Source organism: Sus scrofa, chromosome 4, assembly GCF_000003025.6.
Source record: "Sus scrofa isolate TJ Tabasco breed Duroc chromosome 4, Sscrofa11.1, whole genome shotgun sequence".
NCBI classification, from domain to species: Eukaryota; Metazoa; Chordata; class Mammalia; order Artiodactyla; family Suidae; genus Sus; species Sus scrofa.
In genome coordinates, this window is record NC_010446.5 from 128,903,285 (window position 1) to 128,924,622 (window position 21,338).

At 50.2% G+C, this 21,338-nt stretch overlaps 1 protein-coding gene across 3 annotated transcripts in view; it reads right to left on the minus strand.

Annotated features, from left to right (window-relative positions):
• The window catches only part of LMO4 (LIM domain only 4), a 16,536-nt gene extending 9,172 nt beyond the window's left edge, over positions 1-7,364 (minus strand). Inside the window, exons 1-2 of one of the 3 annotated variants that reach the window (XM_021088448.1) lie at positions 6,909-7,364; positions 3,939-4,177 (exon numbers count right to left, since the gene is read on the minus strand). In XM_021088448.1, coding sequence (XP_020944107.1) covers positions 3,939-4,174 — 236 coding nt within the window. In that variant the 5' untranslated portion in view covers positions 4,175-4,177; positions 6,909-7,364. 3 annotated transcript variants of the gene reach the window in all.

Here is a 21,338-nt window from a genome sequence, read left to right on the forward strand (position 1 = left end):
CTGCAAGTAAGTATCAGCAACCTATCTGAGGAGAAAAATGCACATCTACAGCTACGGATCCAGAAGCAATTGGTTTTCCAGCAGGTTCCTATATTTAATCTAAATTCTGCACCAGCTATATTAAATGCAACAAAGAAATGCAACCCAGAAATTATGCCTGGAGCCAAGTCCATTAAAGATACTTCGGCATAACTAGAGACCAAGCACCTTAAAAGCAGCAGAAGCTATTGATACTTAAGAGGGGGGCTGTGAATAATCACAACTGCTGCATTAGAGAGGGGAGGGAGGGGGAAAAAAAAAATCAGCCAAATTACGCTTGGTTAATTCAGAGTAACAGATCTGCCCCCAAGTGAATTGGAGGCCTTGAATTAATTCTGTTATGACAAATCAAGATAAACGTTCCCCCTAAATTGCATGCGATTTAATTAATTTTTGAGATCCTGGGTTTTTTTTTTTTTTTTTTTTTTTTTCCTAGCTAATAGTTCACATGCTCCTGTGCTGTCATTGTGCTTGAGTGGGCAGACTTCAAAGTGATATTAAATAACCAACTATTAGATTTACCTAGCACGTCCTATTGGAAAAGTGCCATTTAATTACCTAGCCTGTTCAATTAAAGGGACAGCATTCCCTGAATATAGCAGCTTGCTGTTGATTACCAGGGAAATGAACTCGCTGTCTGGCGGCGCCTCCATTCCTAACGCCACCCCCTCCACCAACTACCCCGATCCCGCCCCGGGCCCCCACCCCCGGCCGCGCCGCGCTGCCCGCGGCTGCGGGCGCCACGTGAGCCGCCCGGGAGCCCCGGCGACCCAGGCCCGGCCCCCGCCCTGCGCTCGCCCCCTCGCGGCCCGCGCGCCCCGACCGCGGCCTGGCCCGACCGAGCTCCGGCGGCCGAGCACCGCCACCCGGGCTGCCTGGGCCCCACCGGTCGGTCCCCGAACTTCCTCCCCCGGCCGCACTTTCCGCGCCAGCCTCCAGCCCGAGGCGGGGCGCAGGGGGGAGGATTCGAAGAAAGAGAAACGGAGTTTCTGGAGCTACTCGGAGGCGCTGGGGGCCGGGGGTGGGGGGAGCTGGGGGGGGCGCAACGGCGGGGGCGGCGGTCAAGGTTCGCGGACTTTGGAAGCGGCCGAAGGCGCGGGGGGCCGGGCAGCCGGGGGCCCCTTTAAGGTCCTCCCGTCCCTGCTTCTCCCCTCCCCCCAGGCTCTCCCTCCCTCTCTTAGAGGCCAATTTTGTTAATTAAATGTTTTGTTTGCGACGCAGCTCTCATTCACTGCGGACACGTCATTCGGAGCAGATCTAAGCCAGAGACCAGATCTCATTAGATAAAGCCCATCAGAACTAAGAAAATGGAGGAGCCACTAATTAAAGCTTTTAATTGTGCGGATTCGCTGCAGCAAGGCGGCCGCTTTATCTGAAATCTTGGAGGGAGAAGAGGCAGAAGCCCAGCTCTACCCCATGGACACTTGGTCGCGCAGGGGGAAGGGCCTGGGGGAAAGCAGCACCCACCGCCCCCCCAACTCCCCCCACCCCAGCCCGGGCCTCCCCAGCTCTCCCGAAGCTTTTTAGCCAGACCTTGGTTGTATTCAGAAAACCACAACCTCAAAGGCAGACAGTTTAAAAGCCCCTTAATAAATCGCTCTGTGGTCCCAGCTGGGGCCGAAGGGTCCCTTCACCTGGCGGCCGGCGGGCGGATTAGCCGCAATCCTCGGCTGCCGCCCTGGTCCCCGTCCCCGCAGAACTGAAAGCTCCTCCAACAAGTGGACTGAGCGGAGACTGGGGGGGGGGGGGGGGGCCTCCCCACCCTTCTGGAATCTGGGAAGGCAGAGGAAGGACCCCTGAAGGAAGACTTCTGCGACATCCCTTAAACTTGGGGGGCGGGGCGGGGATCCGCTGCTGAGCCCTGAGCAGTGAGAGGGGATCACTTTGGTGCTGAGAGAGAACTCGTCTCAACTGGACAGACCTAAGGTCTCAGGCAGCCTGGGTGCAAGAGCAAGCCTATAGCTCCAGTTTTCCAAATCGGGGGGAAGAGCAAGGAGGGGAGACTATGGACCCAATTAATTAAGGCTTGGAGCTGGGCACTCAGCCTCCATTGCGCCATTCAGGCACCAGAAGACACCAAATGGGCATTTGTATTTGTTCCCAAGAAGAAGGAAAGGAATGGAGGTGATTCCCAGGAAGCCACTTGCCTCAACTCGTCTTGAGGGAATACAAGTGGACCCGTCTTCTTTTTAATGAGTGGTAATCAGAGGCGAAGGTTTTCTGAGGCACCAGGAGAAGATAGGAATCTCCCATTCACCGCTTCTGAACAGCACGGCCAGGTTTTCCCCTTGAAACCACCCTCCTTCTTACCCCAGTTCTGCTCTCTATTTAATTACAATACTGTCAAAGCCCATGGCATGGCTTGGAAGGAGCACCAGAAAGCATTACAGCCACGCTCCTGCGGAGTTTCCAACGTGTACTTCTCCAAGAACACTTAGTGAAATTAATGCTGCCATCTTAATTTAAAAATAAAAGCCCTTTCCCTTCCTATATTTCTTTTATTTGGCTGATTGAAGATGCCGGCAACGAGGACACAGGTTGCGTTACTGGAAGAACCAAATGTCATCTTATTCCGTCATTTTACATTAATGATGTGGCTGCGTAAACACTGCCATAGTCAGCCCCGAACTGCTCTAGGATCCTTTGCAGTTTGATTCGTAGAGTGAGGGAATCACGATGGAGCTGAACTTTGAACAAAATGCCTCATCCACTGATTCAGCCGCGTTGAAGAAAGAGCCAAATTTTCTACCCTCTATGAAGCAAAGGGTTGAGGGCAGAAATTTACATAGAACGCAATTCTTAAAGGGAGCGTTCTCTAGTATCCACCGTATGCGTGTGGTTTTTTTTTTTTTTAATTACTGGATGTTGAAACAGAACACCTCCTAGAAGCATTCATGTGCATCAGTCTATCAAACCATTTACTCAAATTAAATGTGTAATCCTTCAAATGCCTCCTTTCAAATTAATGAGTTTAAGTAGCTTGAGTTCACCTGAAAAGATCCTATAGGCACCTGACCTCCTGAATTCCTTCCATTAATTGCACTGAAACTTGTTGGAAAAGACTGCTTACACGGGCGTATGAATGTTCCTATACATTGCTTTAAAATGCACGATTAGTATAATTCTATAGCCTCTTTTCCTAAATCTCTTTTGGGGATCAAGGGTAGTGATACAAATGACAACAACAAAAACCCCCAAATCTGAACATTCCTCAGTTGAAAGCACTGCAAATTCTACATCTCAAACCACACACTAACACTGGGCGCTGCAGGCCTCCGAGTAACAGTATAGAAAGAGGGTTATGACCATGAAGTGCTCTTTTTTTTTTTTTTTTTTCCTGGTTCGGGTTACTTTGCTATAAGAAGAATTACAAGTCTTTAAGCTGATGGCTAATCAGCATTTTTCACCAGGAGCACAAAGAATGAGTCACAGTTTTCCACTCAAATAAAGTTTAAAGGTGCTTATGTAAATATCATCATTAGCCAGCATCACAGGCAAATCATTTCTCACTAACTACACTTGTTTTTAAGTCAATCTTTTGTCCCTTTAAGAAAGCAGCTTCACTCCCCCTGGCAATGTTTATTTTTAGTGGAAGGTCCAACTGGGGCCGACCCCTTTAAATCCTGCTCCCAAGAATGGCCCAACCTTTGCACACCTAGCTGCCCAGTCCCACCACATGGGCGGTTTTAGTATGGCATTCGCCATTAACTTGCCATGAAAAACTGGAAGATTAACACATGCCTTTTTTAACCCCTTAAATTTCGGCCAACCAGGTTTTCGAGGTGAAGGCTACGCTGTACCCTCCCAGGTGCCCGGCTCCTTTCCTCAAAGCCCTCGGTAACCTCTGGCCTTGCCGTCGCTCTGCCGGCCCGGGTCGGGGACAGGCAGCCAAGCCTTACCTAATGTAGTCATTTCTGCAAAGGATCATGCCGCTCTTGGTGTAACAGGACGTGCCGATGTCGCCCAGCTGCGCCTGGCAGCAGGAGCACTTGAGGCACCGGCTGTGCCAGTAGCTGTCCATGGCATAGAGCAGAAAGCGGTCCGCGATCTTGCCCCCGCAGCCTGCGCACCGCTTCCAGGAGAGGGAGCCGGCCGTCACCGGGGGCGGCTGGGAGCTGCTGCCCGGGTTCACCATGGTCTGCAGAGGGCGGGAAGGGGCCAGGGAGAGAAAGAACAGGGCGATGCAAAAGTTAGTAATCGCCGCGCCGCAGCGAACCCGGTCCCCCCACGTCTGCTGGAAGGAAGCAGCAGGGCCGGGGCGGGAAGGACGACGAGGGGAGAGGGAAGGGGGAGGCTGGCGGGCGGCAGCCGCCTGTTTACTTTTCTCAAGCTTTGTTCTGGGGCCACGAGCTCCTCTCAACTTTCCAGCGCTCGCCGCCGCTGACAATCCCAGCTCGGGTACTGTCAAAACTCCGGGAGCGAGGCTCCGCCGCGCGCTCCACCCCTCGCGGCGCCGCCCCCGCCCCGCCCCCGCCCCCCGCCCCCCCCCCCCCCGCCGCCGCCGCCGCCCGCAGCAAACGAGGGGCGAACCCACCCACCGCCGCGCCCGGCCCCTCCCCGGGCCCCGCCGAGGGGCGCGGGGAGGCGGCCCCCGCCGGAGCCACGTTCCCGGCCCTGCGCTGCCTCGGGAGGTGCAGCTGCAGTTCCCAAGTTGGAAAGAGTTGGGCTTCCAGAAAGGGAAGGGAGGAACCCGCCGAGGGGAGAAGGGGAGCTGGGGGTGGGAGGGGAGCCGAGGGGACCGGAGCGGGGGGTGCGCTGTGTAAAGTTGCGAAACTGGTTTTTCGTATTTTAAACAGCACCTTTCACATGCCATTGTGGTGACCGCCATCTCCCATTATTGTTCCAAATCTCATTTCATTTTGAAGATCAATGAATGTTTTCTCTGGGTTTTCGGGACACAGGCAAGAATAATAGATCATTGAACTTTAGGATGCCTGTTAACTTCCTAGACAAACACTCTCCACTTCGGTCCCACTAATCTGCCCTTGATCAGCAATTTAAATGCTAAAGCTTTGTTCCTCCAAAGGGGGGGGGGGCAGATAATATGCGAGAAGCCAGTTAAAAGATGCACAAGTTATATCCAAGCCAGCCCTGCTGTCACCAAAAACTGCTTTTAGAAATTCCCCACTCTTCCTAATGAATGTCACGAGAGAAGCAACTGGGGGATAATATAGGAATCAATTTATAAAGCTTAGCCTAAACCGATTAATTTGTTGCCTCCAATCCCGAGTCCAATAAAGTCCTAGTGTTCCTCCAGTCACTTATTCTATAAAAAGATCAAGTTATTTACTGCCAATTAAGCAGCCTGTTTTGTCTTTGTCCTCTGCAAGCCGAGAGTGCGGGCTCCCCCCAGGCTCCGGCTATCTGCTCAAGACGTTCAGCTGACACCTCAGAAGGGAGAGAGCGAACTTTGCCTGTCCCCGGCCCAACTTGGCTGCTGGAAGGAAAAAAAAAAAAAAAAAAAAAACACGAGGGGAAGGGAACGAAACAAGGACTCGGGTTCCTTAAATAGGCCGATTTTAAACACATTTCCTCCGAAAGAGTCCCGGAACGTGTGTCCAGTGACCGCACAATAAACCAGAATAAGAACTGCACCAATTAAGCTGTAACAAAACCCTGAGACTTTGGAAAGGGGACCACTCTAAAACCCATTAGCATTGCATTTATCCGAATGCATCATACCTTTATGTAAATTGATTTATCTGATGCATTTACTCGAGGAATTGCTTTTTGTTACAATTTCAGCCCTAACCCAAATGAATCTGCATTTCCTGCCCTAGGTCTTTAAACTGTGCGGGCCCCCCCCTCCACGTTTTAATCGCACTGAATTCCTTTTTAAAAGAGGAGAGGGAGGGAGGGGAGGTGCCGAGCTCTCCCCCGCCCCCATCTTTGGTGAGAGGTAAATATATATGTATATTTTTTTTTGAAAAGGAAACATTACACTGAGAAAAGCATCCAGTAACCCCATTAGCTAAAGCTCTTAAGGACAAGCAATACCTTAATGCTGATTAAATCTAAAAGAGATGAATCAAGAGGACTGACCAGAAACTGACTCCCCTGATAACTCAGGACGGGCCCTCATCAAGTTTCATTTAGAGTTGGAAAAAAAAAAAAAAGGAAGCTTTTAAGTTAAATAGGCTTATACTCTAGTAATTACATAGCCAAGCAATTTAGGTCCTGGGATAGTCAGTGAAATAGAAAGCAGAACTGGCAGCTAGAGGCAAGAACCGCCCCCCCCCCCAACAACGTCTCTGGTGTTTTTTAATGGAGACCGAGGGAGGGACAGACGTAGCGCTGGCAATTTGTAGTACAAAAATGGATGCTTAATTCATGTCTTGATTTTAATTAGGTGATTCACCAGATTTCTCCTGGATTGGAACAAAAGACTTATAAGCCAAGAGGATTTTTTTTTTTTTTTAAAGAACCAGCAATGCCGAATCCTGCTCACTTAGGTCCTTTCTGCCACTGTTTCAAAAATAGTGTTTACGGCGGCGGCGGCGGGGGGGGGGGGGTCGTGACTATTTCCCCCGCACGACTTCCCAGAGCCAGACCCTTCAAGCACCTCCTGCCTGGCCTCTCGGAACTGAAAGTACCCCACCCCCTCCCGGGTCCCCACCAGCCGGGTCTCGGAGAAGAACCCTTTTGTAAGCAGGAACCGCTACAAAGCTGGCGGCCCGGGGCTGCCTCGGCGCTGGCTCGCAGGCCGGCCTCGCTAGTTTCAGACTCGCGCATTATCGAAGCCGACGTATTGTTTACTTGCAATTTGGGACGCTCAAGGGAAGGAAGCCAAAGGAAACAGCCCTGGCCCCGATCGGGCCCCTCGCCCCGGTCCCCCCTCCCTGCCCGCGGCTCCCCGGCCGTCCCCTTACCTGCTTTTCCCCTATATTGCAAGACTGCGCGAGGCGGCGGCGGCGAAATGCGAGCGAAGCCGCTCGGCTTCCGAGGAAGGGGCGCCGGGGCTGGCGGAGCAGGAGGGAGGGGGTGTCCTCGCAGAGGCAGGAAAGGGGAGGAGGGGGCGAAGGGCTTTTTTTTTTTTTTTTTTTTTTTTTTTTTAACGCGCGGCTCTGGGGCTGGGCTGGGGGGCCCGCGTCAGTGGCAGGCGGCGGGGAGCAGAAGTGTCCGTCTCGGTCCGGGTCGTGCTCCTCGGCGTCCGGCTGGGCGCGAGCAGCCGCAGGAGCCCTCGGGCCGCGGCGCCGCGGCAGCAACTGCTGCAATCGCCGCTGCAAGTTTGGCAATGTGGCTTCACTTTGTATATCCCCGCCCGGCGGCCCCCGCCCCGCCCGCCCGCGCGCCTCCGCTGCTCCTCCTCCTCCTCCGCCTGCCTCCCTCCCGCGCGCCCGCTCGCTCGGGGCGGCCGGCGGCGGCGGCGGCGGGCGCTCGGCCGGGCTTCCTGCACCTCCGGCCGGGGGGCGGCCGCGGACACCTCGGCCCCGGGAGCGGCGGCGGCGGCGGCGGCCGGGGCGGCGGCCGGGAGGCGGGGAGCTGGGCGGCGGGGCCCGGAGCGCCCGAGCCTGCGCCGCGGCCGGGGCGGCTGCCGGGGCGGCTGTGCCCGGCTCGGAGGCGGCGGCGGCGGCGGCGGCGGCGGCGGTGGTGGCGGCGGCGGCGGCGGCGGCGGCGGCGGGCGGGCCTCTAGCCGGCTCGCGGGCTCCCGGCGCGGCTCTTCCCCATGTGTTACTGACGGAGCAGAATCCCAACTGCTCCCGGCTCTGCCGCCGACGTCAGCGACCCTCAGCCACTGGGCGGCCGGATTGTTGAGGCGGAATAATAAAACCTGCCAATCGGGGCCGGGACAAAGGATGACTGAAACCAGACTCCGGGGCGGGGGCCGGCGTCGGGCGGCGGAGCGGGCCGAGGGAGGAGCGGCCTCGGCCCCGATCTGGTCCCCGGGCGGCGCCGGGCGGCCCCCGCGGCGCGGGATGGCGAGCGAGGCGCCGGGCACCGCACCTGCCCCCCGCGCCGGGCGCCCGGGACGCGCGCCGCCCGCCCCCTCGGGCACCGCACCTGCCCGGCGCGGGGCCCGCGCGCTCCCACCCGCCCGGACGGGCCCCGCAGGAAACTTGCAGCCGTCTCAGAAATGGGTCTCTTCCTGTTGAGGTGGAAAAGCCTGCCCCACATCTGGGGACGGTGGACTGCCCTCACACGCAGATAGAGGTGCTTTGGGGGGGGGTTGTTTTTAAATTCACGATGTAACAGATTTCGGAACTTAGTGGAAGTTTAATTAAGGTGGTAGAAAGAGTAAGGCCTTCCATAGTCCCTGCATTTCAGAACTGAAAATGCCCCCCCTTCAAGGTCCCCACCAGCTACCCCTCTTCTCCCCATCAGCTTGAGTATAAACTAGGCGCCCAGTAGGCATTTGTCACTGTTGGTGGCAAGCAGATCAAAGTTGAGGAAAACTTGGGAGCGGGGTGGGGGGGGGAGAGCCTTGCCCCCGCGTCCCCCCCACTGCAGAGGATGGGAGGCTGAGGGGGAGCCTTGGCCCCACGGCAATGGAAGTCATTACAAGATTCGAAATCTCACAGCCTCTGGAGAGTAAGAAAGGTTACTTGCAGTATAAATCAAGTTTTGAGGAATGCTCTTAGGGTGCTAGTCTGAGTGTCTGTTTCCAGGGCCGCCGCTCAGCCTAGATGCTGGAATACCTAGTCATTCAACTTTACTCTGCCAAATAGGCTTAATAAATCTCCGATCGGAGGCTAATATTAGGTCTGATTATTATTAGTAAGTTCCAGAGAGATTTTTCTGGTGGAAATTATCATGAAAGTGCAAAGCCCTTCTGCTAAGTATCATTAAGTAAAACCAGCCTTGTGGGACAAGTTTTCATATTGTATTACACACGGTACTGCGAGATTGAGGAAAGGAACCTGCAGGGAGGATCTGGCTAGACAATGCAGATGTTGAAACATCGCTGGTTCTAGTGTCTGTCCGGGAGATTTCTGTCTTTCGAACCATCAAAATGAAGGCTGCAAAAAAAGCGGGAGTTGTTGCCTATGGCATCAAGCGGAGGACATTCTAAAATACCAATTACAGGACTCATTTCTTTATATTTCCAGTACCTCAAAATTAAAAGGCTTACCTCTCTCGATCGGTACGTAACATTGCATTCTTATGATCAAGTCGCTTGGGGCATGTATGAAAAACATTCTTTTTGAAAAAAATCGCTGAAACTAATAGTAATTAAAATGCTTTGTACAGAAAACAGCTGCCGATGGGTGTGATTAAAGAAGGCCACCTTAAAAAGATGTCATGTTCCCTGATGGTTGGTAAAGAAAACTCAGACCAAAGGAAGAAAGGACCCCAGTGGCAAGGAAGGCACACATTTTAATTCCCTAGTTCAGTTTCAATTTGTTAATAATTTATAATAATCAAATTGAGATGACACAAGATCTTAGCGGGCTGCCTATTAAGTTATGATTGGTCAGATACAAGCAGATTGCCTGTTCGGATGCATCATTCTCTCATCTACCAATGAAGGACTCAAGCAACATGGCCTTTATTTTTCCTTTTTAAAAAATGATTTTCTGATAGAACTCATACTACGTCGGTCTGTAATGGATTGTGGTACTTTAGTCACTTCCCCAGGTAGGTATACTAAGATGAAGTCTTCATTTTAAACTGAAACGTTAGAGAGTTAACCAGACATCGGCTATCACTGAGTAATTGTCCAAAGTCCGTGTAGTTGTTGTGGAAGGGAAGGGACAGAGGAGGCTGGATAAAACTTGGACTACAGATCTCCAGTCTCCAAGGGGCCCAAGGGACGGTTTTGGTGTTTTGGCTCTGGGTGTGTGTGCAGTGCCGACCTGACGCGTGTCCCTGTGGATTGGAGTGGGTGGGAGTCCGGAACCCGAGAGCCCCCTTTGCTGATGTTGTGGTTCTAGAAATACAAAAGCGGTAATGGCTAACGGTCCCTCTTCGGAGGGGTGGGAAGTCAATGCAGTCACTGTAATGAGAATTCAGGTGTACTTTAACCACAGCGCCACCTCTGGGTGGTCTTTATTTCTGCAAGCTCGCCTTCAGCAGCCCTTCCTCTTCTGGGTCCAAGATTTGTGGTCTGCAGGGGCCGGCTTGAATGACGGGCTAATGTTAATCTTTTAGTTCGTTGGTGCTACACTCCCCCAAACTGTGTAAATGCAAGTTCATTGGGGGTAAGGCAGTTCCGTATTCACGTGTTGTGCAAATGAGTGTAAAACAGCGCTCAAAGGAATCCTGGGAAAGAGGAAAAGGTTCAATCAAGCTTGCCTTGTAGTTCAAGGAACCTCTGCTGATTTCATACACTCATCACTGAAATTTCATACATTTCATGCATTTCATCACTGAACGCCTCGCCTTCGATGAGAAATAAGAATACAGTTCTTTGAAAAAGAAAGAGAAACTAAAATTGTGTCTCTCTTCGCTCCTCATGAAATGGAAGAACCGTATAGATCTTAGATCAAGCCCTCCTTTCCCCCCATTCACCCCAAAATGATTTGTCCATGCCTTTCCTTCTCCTCTAAGTCCTCCGATCAGGATCATTTTCCCTTCTCCAAGAACTTGCCATGTGTGGCTGGAAATCCCTCACAGACCCATGGCACCTTCCCTGCACCAAGCAGGACCGGATTATCTGATGCTCATGTGGCAACCTCCCCAGCTCTTTCTCAAGAAAAAAAAAAAAAAAAAAAAAAGTTTTAACGTTTTTAAAGTTAATGCCAAATTGTTTTTGAAGGCAGTCTTTTTAGGAAGGAATTATTTTTTAAAATTTGCCTGCCGTATTGCTACCATCACAGAGATCCCTTGAATGCAAAAGGTTCAGCCAAGGTGAGTCTTAAACACTTGCATCTAGGAAAAGAATTCCAAAACGAACAAGGTGTGGAGAGAAACGAGGCAACAGTAATTACCGACGGAGTAATTTGGAAAACCAAGGAGGAGGACAAGGATTGGCGCTTAGGTCCCTGCCAATTTTTGTGTTGGCTGGGGGTGGGGAGGTCCCGCACAGTAAGTAGGATCAGAGAAACGGCTGCAGCATTTAAGAATAGGGGTTCAAAAAGACCCCTGCACCCCTCTGTTCACTGCAGCACTATTCACAGTAGCCAAGACACGGAAACAACCTAAATGTCCATCAACAAATGAATGGATTAAGAAGATGTGGTACAGGAGTTCCCATCGTGGCGAAGTGGAAACGAATCTGACTAGGAACCATGAGGTTGTGGGTTTGATCCCTGGCCTCGCTCAGTAGGTTGAGGATCCAGCACTGTTGTGAGCTGTGGTGTAGGTCACAGATGCAGCAGATCTGGCATTGCTGTGGCTGTGGTGTAGGCCGGCAGCTGCAGCTGCAATTCAACCCCTAGCCTGGGAACCTCCATATGCCGTGGGTGTGGCCCTAGAGAAGACAAAAAAAAAAAAAAAGACGATGTGGTACATATACACCATGGAATACTACTCAGCCACAAAAAGAGCAAAATAATGCAATTTGCAGGAACATGGATGGAACTAGAGATTCTCATACTAAGTCAGTCAGAAAGAGAGAAACAAATGCTGTATGATATTACTTATATGTGGACTCTAGAATATGGCACAAATGTACCTAGCCACAAAACAGAAACACTCGAGAGTTCCCGTCCTGGCTCAGCGGAAACGATCTGACCAGCATCCATGAAGATGCAGGTTCGATCCCAGGCCTCACTCAGTGGGGTAAGGATCCAGCCTTGCCATGAGCTGTGGCCCAAGTCACAGACACAGCTCAGCTCTAGCGTTGCTGTGGCTGTGGCGCAGGCCGGCAGCTGCAGTTCCAATTCGACCCCTTGCCTGGGAACCTCCACATGCTGTGGGTGCAGCCCTAAAAAAATTAAAAAATGTTTTTAAAAAGGAAATATGACTCATGGTATGGATTTTGCTTTTTATTATTCTACTTGATTAGAACATTTGAAACTCCTAGAAATGATGGGAAAGGTGGAAAAGATGAGGAATGAAGAAAATACGTCTGTGACACATTCTTTTGCCTGACATAGCAAGGCCACTGTTATCTAGTGGCAAGAGTGACTCGTTTTCTTCGTATGTGCAGATTAGAGTAGGAATAGGACCTCAAAAATCTCCCCGGGAGTTCCGTCGTGGCTCAACAGTTAATGAACACGACGAGGAACCATGAGGTCGTGGGTTCGATCCCTGGCCTCGCTCAGTGGGTTCAGGATCCAGCATTGCCGTGAGCTGTGGTGTAGGTCACAGATGGGGCTCAGATCCCACACTGCTGTGGCTGTGGTGGAGGCCGGCAGCCGTAGCTCCGGTTCGACCCCTAGCCTGGGAACCTCCATATGCTGCGGGTGTGGCCCTAAAAGACAAAGGACGCACACACACACACACACAAAATCCCCAATCTACCTCAGACCTCTCAGCAAACCTTGATATATGAATATATTTCATAGGGTGCTATTATAGGAAAACGATTTGGCTTTACTCCCCCACATCCTAGGACGGGAGGCCTTCCAGAGTATCTGAGTACAAATGACACTATGTCATTGCGAATAATGACCAGACGGTGTACATGTAGCACATGATACGTTCACTGGGGGCTCCGAAATGGTCTGTTGGGCCCACAAGCAACGCTTCTTAGTCGAGTTAAATTTTACTGTGGATAAATCTAAGTTTGTAATAGTTGCAAAAGAGGTGGTATGGATGGCTGGGCATCTGTGAATGTGTGACATCACTAAGAAGACACGTTAAAACCATAAGCCCAATGGAAAATAGCAAGTCCGTTTAATATTCATCACTGTTCCTCTCCAAGACCGTGGAGATGTGCATCTACTGACAGAGAAGCTAAAGGGTTAAAGCACAATTCATTCCCCTGTGCTCCCACCAACCGTTCTTGGTAAGAGAAAGGCTGGTAATTCAGAAATTTCAGGTACCCCAACCCACAGCTTCTTTAGTAGTATCGCTTTTCATTCTAGTATTGATGTAATTAAGTCCTTTCTCTATGTAGATTTGTAACAAAATGTAGTATTTTAAAGACTAATACTGGTCTGGTCTCTGGTTGCTCACAAGAAAAGTTGATGAAAATATGATAATGTGTATTCATCTAATTGTAATGAATGACCCAGGTGGAATTAGGGGAGTTCAATCCATAGCTGTCCAAAGACTTGAAAAACACATATTTCTGCTCTATACAGTGCCATAAATTTTTTAGAATAAAAAGTACAACCCGATATGGATTTTTTTAAATAATAAAATTGGATAACTCAATTGACTAAAATGTGTTCCCTCCACGCAGAGGTACACATTATAACGTCATCATTTATATTTCTCAACATAAATCAAATTTCATAATAAAATTGTTTTTGATGAATCACCACTTCTTTTCTAGCTTCAAAACATTCTGACAGAGAAAGCAAATTTGTCGATTTCTCTGTGTGATAAGAAATCACTGAAAATAGGTTTAAGACCTTCAGTCTAAGACAATCATTGTTGGGGGGCGGGGGGAGGGTCCTTTCAAAGGAAAAGAGTCAAGTGAAGCCATTTTAAAATTTGGGAAAACAACTCAAGAATAAAATAGCCATTCTTTCCGGCCTGTTTTCGGAGCCGTCTGCGGTGCTCTGAGGAGTCATTACAGAACAATACTCGGGAACACTTCGCTTCAAAGAAAGAGGGGAAACTCAAACAGCCTTACCTTTGTGCATGTTTGGTCTAATTAGAGGGTAAAGCACATGCAAGCCTTGCACTCAGATGCCTCTCTCTGTCCTGTTTTTATTGCCTTTCTCCACTGAGATAACATTTAGCACCGCATTGAAATTCCTACTTACTGTTTGTGTCCAGTAGTAAATCCTGGCACATTATTAGAATATCTGCCTGTTATCAGCTCAGTCAGGGAATGAATTATTGACTATAACTCATGGCTGGGAAGACTACATATGACACTCCAGTCGAGTTTGGATAATTTCTAGAAGTCACGGTAATTTATGGAAGAGGGTTTTGATTGATCTCCCACCACCTATTCTGCACCTATCAGTAAATAGGACACATATTGATGGCCCACTTGAACTACGTTAACACTATGGGGAATTCACAAATTAAGCTTTTCTTTCTTTCTTTTCTTTCTTTTTTTTTTAACTAAACCAGTAACTCAGGTTCCAGTCATTTTCTTCTGTGTGGTTTACCCATGAGCGTGAGGTCTAGACCATTGAATGCCTCACATCACTATTTGAATAATGATATTTAGGTACAATCCCCATTTGCAGTTGTACCAGCCTCTACCTTTGGAAAGAAATCCTTGAGGCCGCTGGGACAAATGAAGATGGAGCAAAAACACATACCAAAGATTGTGAGGCGTGTCTTCAAGTGTTAGGATGCAGCTGATAGAATAAAAGAAAAAAAATTAATTAATAGATAATGGGCAAGTTACTAAAAAAATGTAATATGTTTGATTTGAAATTTACAGATAACTTTTAGTACGCTTAGAGGGTCACTTTACAGTCCATTTGTCGAAACATTAAAAAATAATCACTAAAAATCACAACTTTCTTTTAACTTCGGTTTATTTTCCTCCCATCTTATTTTGGTTGCATCCTCCGACTCCAGTTATTTCCCAGAGTAAACTCTACCACACAAACGTTTCCTGTATTTCTTTCCTGAGTTTTCACCATTGTGATTTCATTATTGTTTTATTTACTACAACAATTGCTTCCCAGAGAAATAACTGATATTTTCAACTCTTCAAATACATCGTGTAATGTAGCAAACCATGCAAATAATAATTTAAAATTTAATGGTTATTTCCTAGATGACATTTAAAGCATGTCTAGATTTCTAGAAATTTCAACTTATACCCAAATCCTATTTAGTAATCTGATACAAAAATAATGGTGTCTCTTTTGCCAGCACAGTCAAGATTGGGTAACTTGACTGAACACTTGGCTTAAAGAAATAATTCTTTCTTCATTTTATCTTAATTTAGTAGCTTCTAGCAGTCATCTAAACAATCTTAAAATTAAAAGATAATGTTAATGGGAGAGACTGTTGTCATAGGATAATGGTTTCCTGCTGCGAGATTAATGCAGTGGCAATAATACTGGAGCATTTATTGAAAATAAAGGGAAAGACAAAGCCAAGAGATTTATTTGTAAAGCAGGTGTCATGGATCCTGTGACACTGCCGTGTTACAATTACTTTGTTTCAACATTGCCACAAGGCTGGTGGATGTGGGGTGGCAGGCTGACCCGGCTGCTGACCCCCGGGCCTGGGGACTACGTTCTTCTGACCAGAGAAACAGACTTGTCGTGACGCTTCCAGTCAGGAGGCACCTTCTAAAGGCTGTGCCATGTCAAGACATCAACACCCAAAATGCAAAAATAAATGTGTCCTTAACCAAAAAGAAAAAAAGAAACAAGAACAAAGCAGGCATCTGCTTATCACGGTCATCCCTCACTCCAGAAAGATTAGCGAGCCTTCCCACACCGGAACCCCAAACACCGCGCTCTCCAGCAAATCCTGGAACAGCCTGCGGGACGAAAGCTCTGTCCGTGGACGTTAGCCTCTGTAGCCAACGGTCCTGGACGTCTCTTCCTTGAACACATATGATCACTTTGGACCAATGATGGACTTCTCCTAGAAGTGGCACCTTCGCCGGGAGGCCATGGGAGTCAGAACTCCAAGATTCCTGCCCCTCCTGGGCCCACCCCGTTTAACCCCTTCTCCTTGAGTGTGAGTGGGCCCGACTCAGTCAGGCGGTCCTTTCAAAATCGGTTCAGAGGTCAGAGATGGGAGAAGTCAGATTCAAAGCTGAAAATCATGTTCTCCCCACAGGGAACTATACTCCGTGTCTCATCATAAATCACAACGGAAAAGACTATAAAAAGGACACACGTAATGCCATCGCGGTGCTGCGGAGCAGAAATTAACACAACGTTGTATATCAACTATCCTTCAATACAACACTTTTAAAATGTTGGAGTTCCTGCCATGGCGCCTGGGTGAACAACCCCACGGCTGCGGCTGGACGTAGGTCGCAGCTGTGGCTTGGATTTGATCCCTGGCCCAGGAACTTCCATGTGCTGCTGGTGTGGCCATAAGATTTAAAAAATAAGAATAAAATAAAATGAAAAATGTTCTCCCACTGGCCTGGGAGGAGTGACCTGCCGGGTGAGAGACATGCTGGAAGGGATACGTGGCAAGGACCGGAAGGTCACCTCTAGGCACTGAGGAGTGTCCCAAGTCAACCACAGGCAGGGAAATAGGGGCCTGGGTCTTCGAGCTGGAAGGACATGCGTCCTGCCACAGCCAGCGAGCTTGGAGAGGACCTGGAGCCTCAGAGAAGGCAGTCCTGGCTGCCACCTCAATGTCAACCTGCTGAGACCCTGAGCCAAGAACCTGGCTATGCCATGCCCAAACTTCTGCCCTCAGAAACTCCAAATAGGAGTTCCCGTCACAGCACAGTGGAAACAAATCCAACAAGGAGCCATGAGGTTGTGGGGTCGATCCCCGGCCTCGCTCAGTGGGTTACGGATCTGGCATTGCCGTGAGCTGTGATGTAGGCCACAGCCGTGGCTCAGATCCTGTGTTGCTGTGGCTGTGGTGTAGGCCAGCGGCTACAGCTCCAATTACACCCCTAGCCTGGGAACCTCCATGTGCCGCGGGCATGGGCCTAGAAAAGACAAAAATAAAAATAAATAAATAAATAATTAAAAAAAAAAAGAAACTCCAAAATAATACACGGGTGTCGTTTTAAACCGGGACCTTTCTAGTGCTTTGCTAGGCAGCAATAGAAAACCAACGCAAAGGCTGTGAGAAAAACCAAACAAGATACTCTGTCCTCCACTAAGACTTCTTCCGCTTGCTCCTACTGTCCCCCTACTGTCCCCCCACATGAGAGCCCGAGCAAAGGCTGAGTCCTCACCCCATCATGGTGCGCGTCCGTTAGGATTCGGGCTTAGCACCAGCAAAACCAGTAACCCCTCGTGCACAGGTGGGTACGTGTAGAAAGACATCGGGGATGTCTTAGAATGAACAGGAGACCTGAGGACCCCGCAGAGAAAAAGCAAGAAACGGAGGCGCTCCGAGGAGCAGTGAGGCGGGGCATCCAAAGTGGCCCCCCAGCAGGAGCAGGTGGTTAGGATGCTTTGGCCTGGACCACTGACCTCCAGCTGCCCCTGCTCTGCCTTGGGCCACCCACGCAAGTCGCCACATCCCTAAAGAGAGCCTCCTATTTGCTGGGCATCCTCGGGTCCCAGGCCCACCTCTGGAGGGTCGGAAGCAGTGGTCTCCCGCACTTGCATAAAGACGAGAACCCTGGAGCGGAAGAGAGGGGGCCCTAAAAGGAAATATTCCAGACAGTACAAAAACAGGACAAACGTCGGACGTCACTCACACTGTATGTGAGCAGAAGGCCAATGCCCAGAAGCGCGCACCAGGGGGGAGAGACCGCGGCCGTCCGACGCGCACGTGCAAACTCGGCCGAGGAGAGAGAGTCGGGTCCTGGCGACGTCGGGAGCCAGCCGACAGCGTCTGCGCACGTGGGAAGTCACCTGAGCAAAGGCTGGATCCAGGACTCCCAGCCGCAGACCGCACTCGGGGCAGCCCTGTGTGGAGCAGCAGCACGGTATCCACCTCTTGGTCCCCAGTGGTCACCGATGTCTGAGCTGCCACCCCAGCCTAGCATCATGCTTCTCCCCTCTGAGGAGGACAAGTGTCCATGACAGTTTCAGAGGGGGACCCAGGACATTAGCGACACAGGTCGCAGCTGTAACGGACAAACGCTCAGGAGTGCAGGCGGGGAGCCAGCCTGGAACATCCAGGCGTTGAAAGCGCCACTGCAGTTGATTTATACAAACAGGCCCCCGGTTTTCTTTGTGTTTTATTTTTGATCTCGATGAAAATTTGGTTATCTTCTATCCATTTGGTCATTCAGAGAACACTAACTGAGCCCTTACTCTGCGCCGACCAGAGTTGGGTGTGCTGGGCCTACGCAGAGCAGCAAAGAGAGCAAAGCCCTGCCCTCAGGGTGTGTACAGGGGACTGCAGTTAGATGGTGGTACCTGCTGTGAAGAGAAGTGGAGCAGAGGAAGAATGAGGGCAGCTGGGGGGCCAGGGGGCATTGGGGCTGGAGGCATCGCAGGTTCCCGCGGGGGAGCATCTGTGCAGAGACCACAGGGAGCAAAGGAGCCACGAAGCTGTGGGGAGGGAGTCCCAGGAAGCAGCAGATGCCCAGAGGAGACACGGGCTGCGTCTGGTTTCAAAGCAGGTGGCCCAGGTGGAGGTGATATCGGAGTTGAGGTCCCTGGGCTTTTGCCTGGACTGAGGAGGGCTGTTATGAGGAACTTTTCAGCAGAAAAGAGATACGAGCTGATTTTCATTTTAAAACAGCATCATTCGGAGAGTTTGTGCTGTGGCTTTGGTGGTAACGAGCCTGGCTAGTATCTCTGAGGACGCAGTTTCCCTCCCTGGCCTCACTCAGTGGGTGGAGGATCCATGGTGATGCCAGGAGCTGTGGTGTAGGTGGCAGATGAGGTTCGGATCCTGAGTTGCTGCGGCTGTGGTGTAGGCCGGCAGCTGCAGCTCCGATTCCACCCTAGCCTGGGAACCTCCATATGCGTGGGTGTGGCCCTAAAAATTAATTAATTAATTGACAAAATAAAACAGCATCATTCGGGCTGCTCTGTCGAGAGCGAAGTATGGAGGAGGAAGGGAGGCCAAAAGAGGCCGCCAGCGGGGCGTCACTACGAAGGGGATGAAGGCAGCCGGCTGAGAAGGGTGGGGATTCTGGGCTTATTTGGACTATACCTGAGGCAGACAGGGCCACGGATTCTATTTCAAAATTTGCGTTGCCCCGTCTCATGCCCCGACAGCTCCGCTGTGCTTCTGAGACCCACGAGGGCTGTGAACTCCCTTCTGCTCCTGAGAACCCGACGGGGCGCCCTCCCCACCGTCCCCATCCCATCTGATCCCCCTTCCCACAGGCCGCGTTTAGGGCAGAAATAGCCACAGTGTTGCTTTTCACTCCGATTTTCCATTTTAACTCGGAGGGAGACACCGCGCACGCCCAGCCTCTCACCATGCACCTAACCCTGGGCCAGTCCTCTCCACACAGCAAACGGCTGACTCCTCTTACCTGCCGATACGCCTGTAACCACTGCCTCCATTTTAAACGCATCCTCAAAGTTACGTGGTTGCTGAAGATCATTGTCAAAACTGAGGTTCAAACCTTGGAATTCCGCAAAGTTTGACAGTTGAAGGACCCTTCCACGGTCCTCTTCCAGCTGCTAATAAGTTAGTCTATGGGCTTCGCGAAACAGCTTGTTACAACCTTCAGCCTGTGATTCTCCACCAGAGATGACTTTGTCCCCAGTAGGCATTGTTGGTGGTCCCACCTGGGAGGCGAAGGTTGCTGCTGGCATGAGTAGGAGACCCCCAAACACCCCACAAGTCATAGGAAAGTGCCCTGCCACGAAGACTCAGCCTGCCCCTCACGTCAGCCATACCCAAGTTAAGAAGCCCACCTCTGGGTAATCAGATTGTCATAGCAGAAGTGACACCAGTTGTAAAACATTTTTAATAATCCTTTCTTTAATGCTTAAAAATGAGGTTTGTGTAGTCAGAACAATTCTGGTGTTTGCTGGGTTAAAATTTACACTTGTCCAAATAAGTTTTAACAGCATGCACCCTGGGTACAAGGCTCATGCATATAAGTTTTGGGGCTTAGAAGAAAAAATGTTAGCTATCTGAAGGAAAAGTTGAGTGGCTCCAGAATTCCTGCTGTGGCTAAGTGGGTTAAGAACCCAACTAGTAGCCATGAGGACGCAGGTTGCATCCCTGGCCTTGCTCAGTGGGTTAAAGACCTGGCCTTGCCATGAGCTGTGGTATAGGTTGTGGTCAAAGCTTGGATCTGGTGTTGCTGTGGCTGGCATAGGCCAGCAGCTGCAGCTCTAGTTGGACCCCTGCCCTGGGAACGTCCATTTGCTGCACTTGCAGCCATTAAAAAAAAAAAAAAAAGTTTAGTGGCTCCAAAGATGCCTACAAAGCTAACTGAGGAACTTGACCCTAGAGCTCTAACTCCCTTCTTACGTGGGCACACGACTCAAATGGCAGGGGATGTGTTTCACCAGGTAGATATTCCAAAAGTAAAGTTTTCTAGGCTCTATGTAAGTATGATAATAGCTGTGAAGTCCTCATTCTGGAAAGAGATATCAGGAAACCAGGCAAGACTGTACCTGAATGAAGCGAGGCAGGGGCTAAGTCATGTCAATTTTCAAAAGAAACAATTCAGGCAGCAGAGAAATGGCAAATGCAAAGGTCCTGGGAGTTCCCTGGTGGCTCAGCGGGTTCAGGATCTGGCATTGTTACTGCTGTGGCACAGGTTCAATCCCTGGCCTGGGAACCCCACATGTCAATGCATGGCAAAAAAATAAAAAGTTTTTAAAAGCAAAGGCCTTGAGGCAGGAATTACGCTGGGCATGTTTAATGTAAACTGGTGCTTCGAGAATAGAGTCGTAGGGACAGAATGTGTAACAGATGATGGAGAGAAGGACAAAGGCATGAAATTTGTTTTGTTTTATTTTGTTTGTCTTTGCTGGGGCCACACCCAAGGCATATGAAGGTTCCCAGGCTAGGGGTCTAATCCGAGCTGTAGCTGCTGGCCTACTCCTGAGCCGCAGCAACACCAGATCCGAGCTGAGTCTGCAACCTACACCACAGCTCACGGGAATGCTGGAGCCTTAACCCACTGAGGGAGGCCAGGGATTGAACCCACAACCTCATGGTTCCTAGTCGGATTTGTTAACCACTGAGCCACGACAGGAACTCAATGGGCAGCCTTTGGAGAGCATTAAGCAGGACAAAATCATAATCAGATTTTTTTTGAATTGACTGGCCCTTGGGGAAGAACTGATATAAGACATGTGTGGCAGAAACAGCTACATGCTTACCCAGCATCCACCCTCTCCTTCCTCTTAGAAAGAGAACCCAATTTCAGCTGTGTGCCTTGCCACCTGCAATAAAAGACTACATTTCCCAAACTTCTTTGCAGTTCCATGGACCTTGTGACATGGTCTAGCCAATAAATAACAAGTAAGGGGAAGATTAAAGAGCTGATTCATCTGGGAAGGAGGCCTTTTTACTGTCCACATTTCCTCCTTCCTTAGACCTGAAACATGGACCTCCTGGCATAAGCTACCCCATGAGATGACCTCGAGGGTAGAAATGGTGTGCCAGGCTGAAGCCTCTTCCTGAGATGATGGAGCAAAAGGACAGAAGCCCTGGAGAAGGATAGGTCCCTGGTGACACTGTGGAGTTGCCAGCACAACATATGAATAGCAACTTCCAGCTTTATGTGAGAGAGAAAGAAACTAATC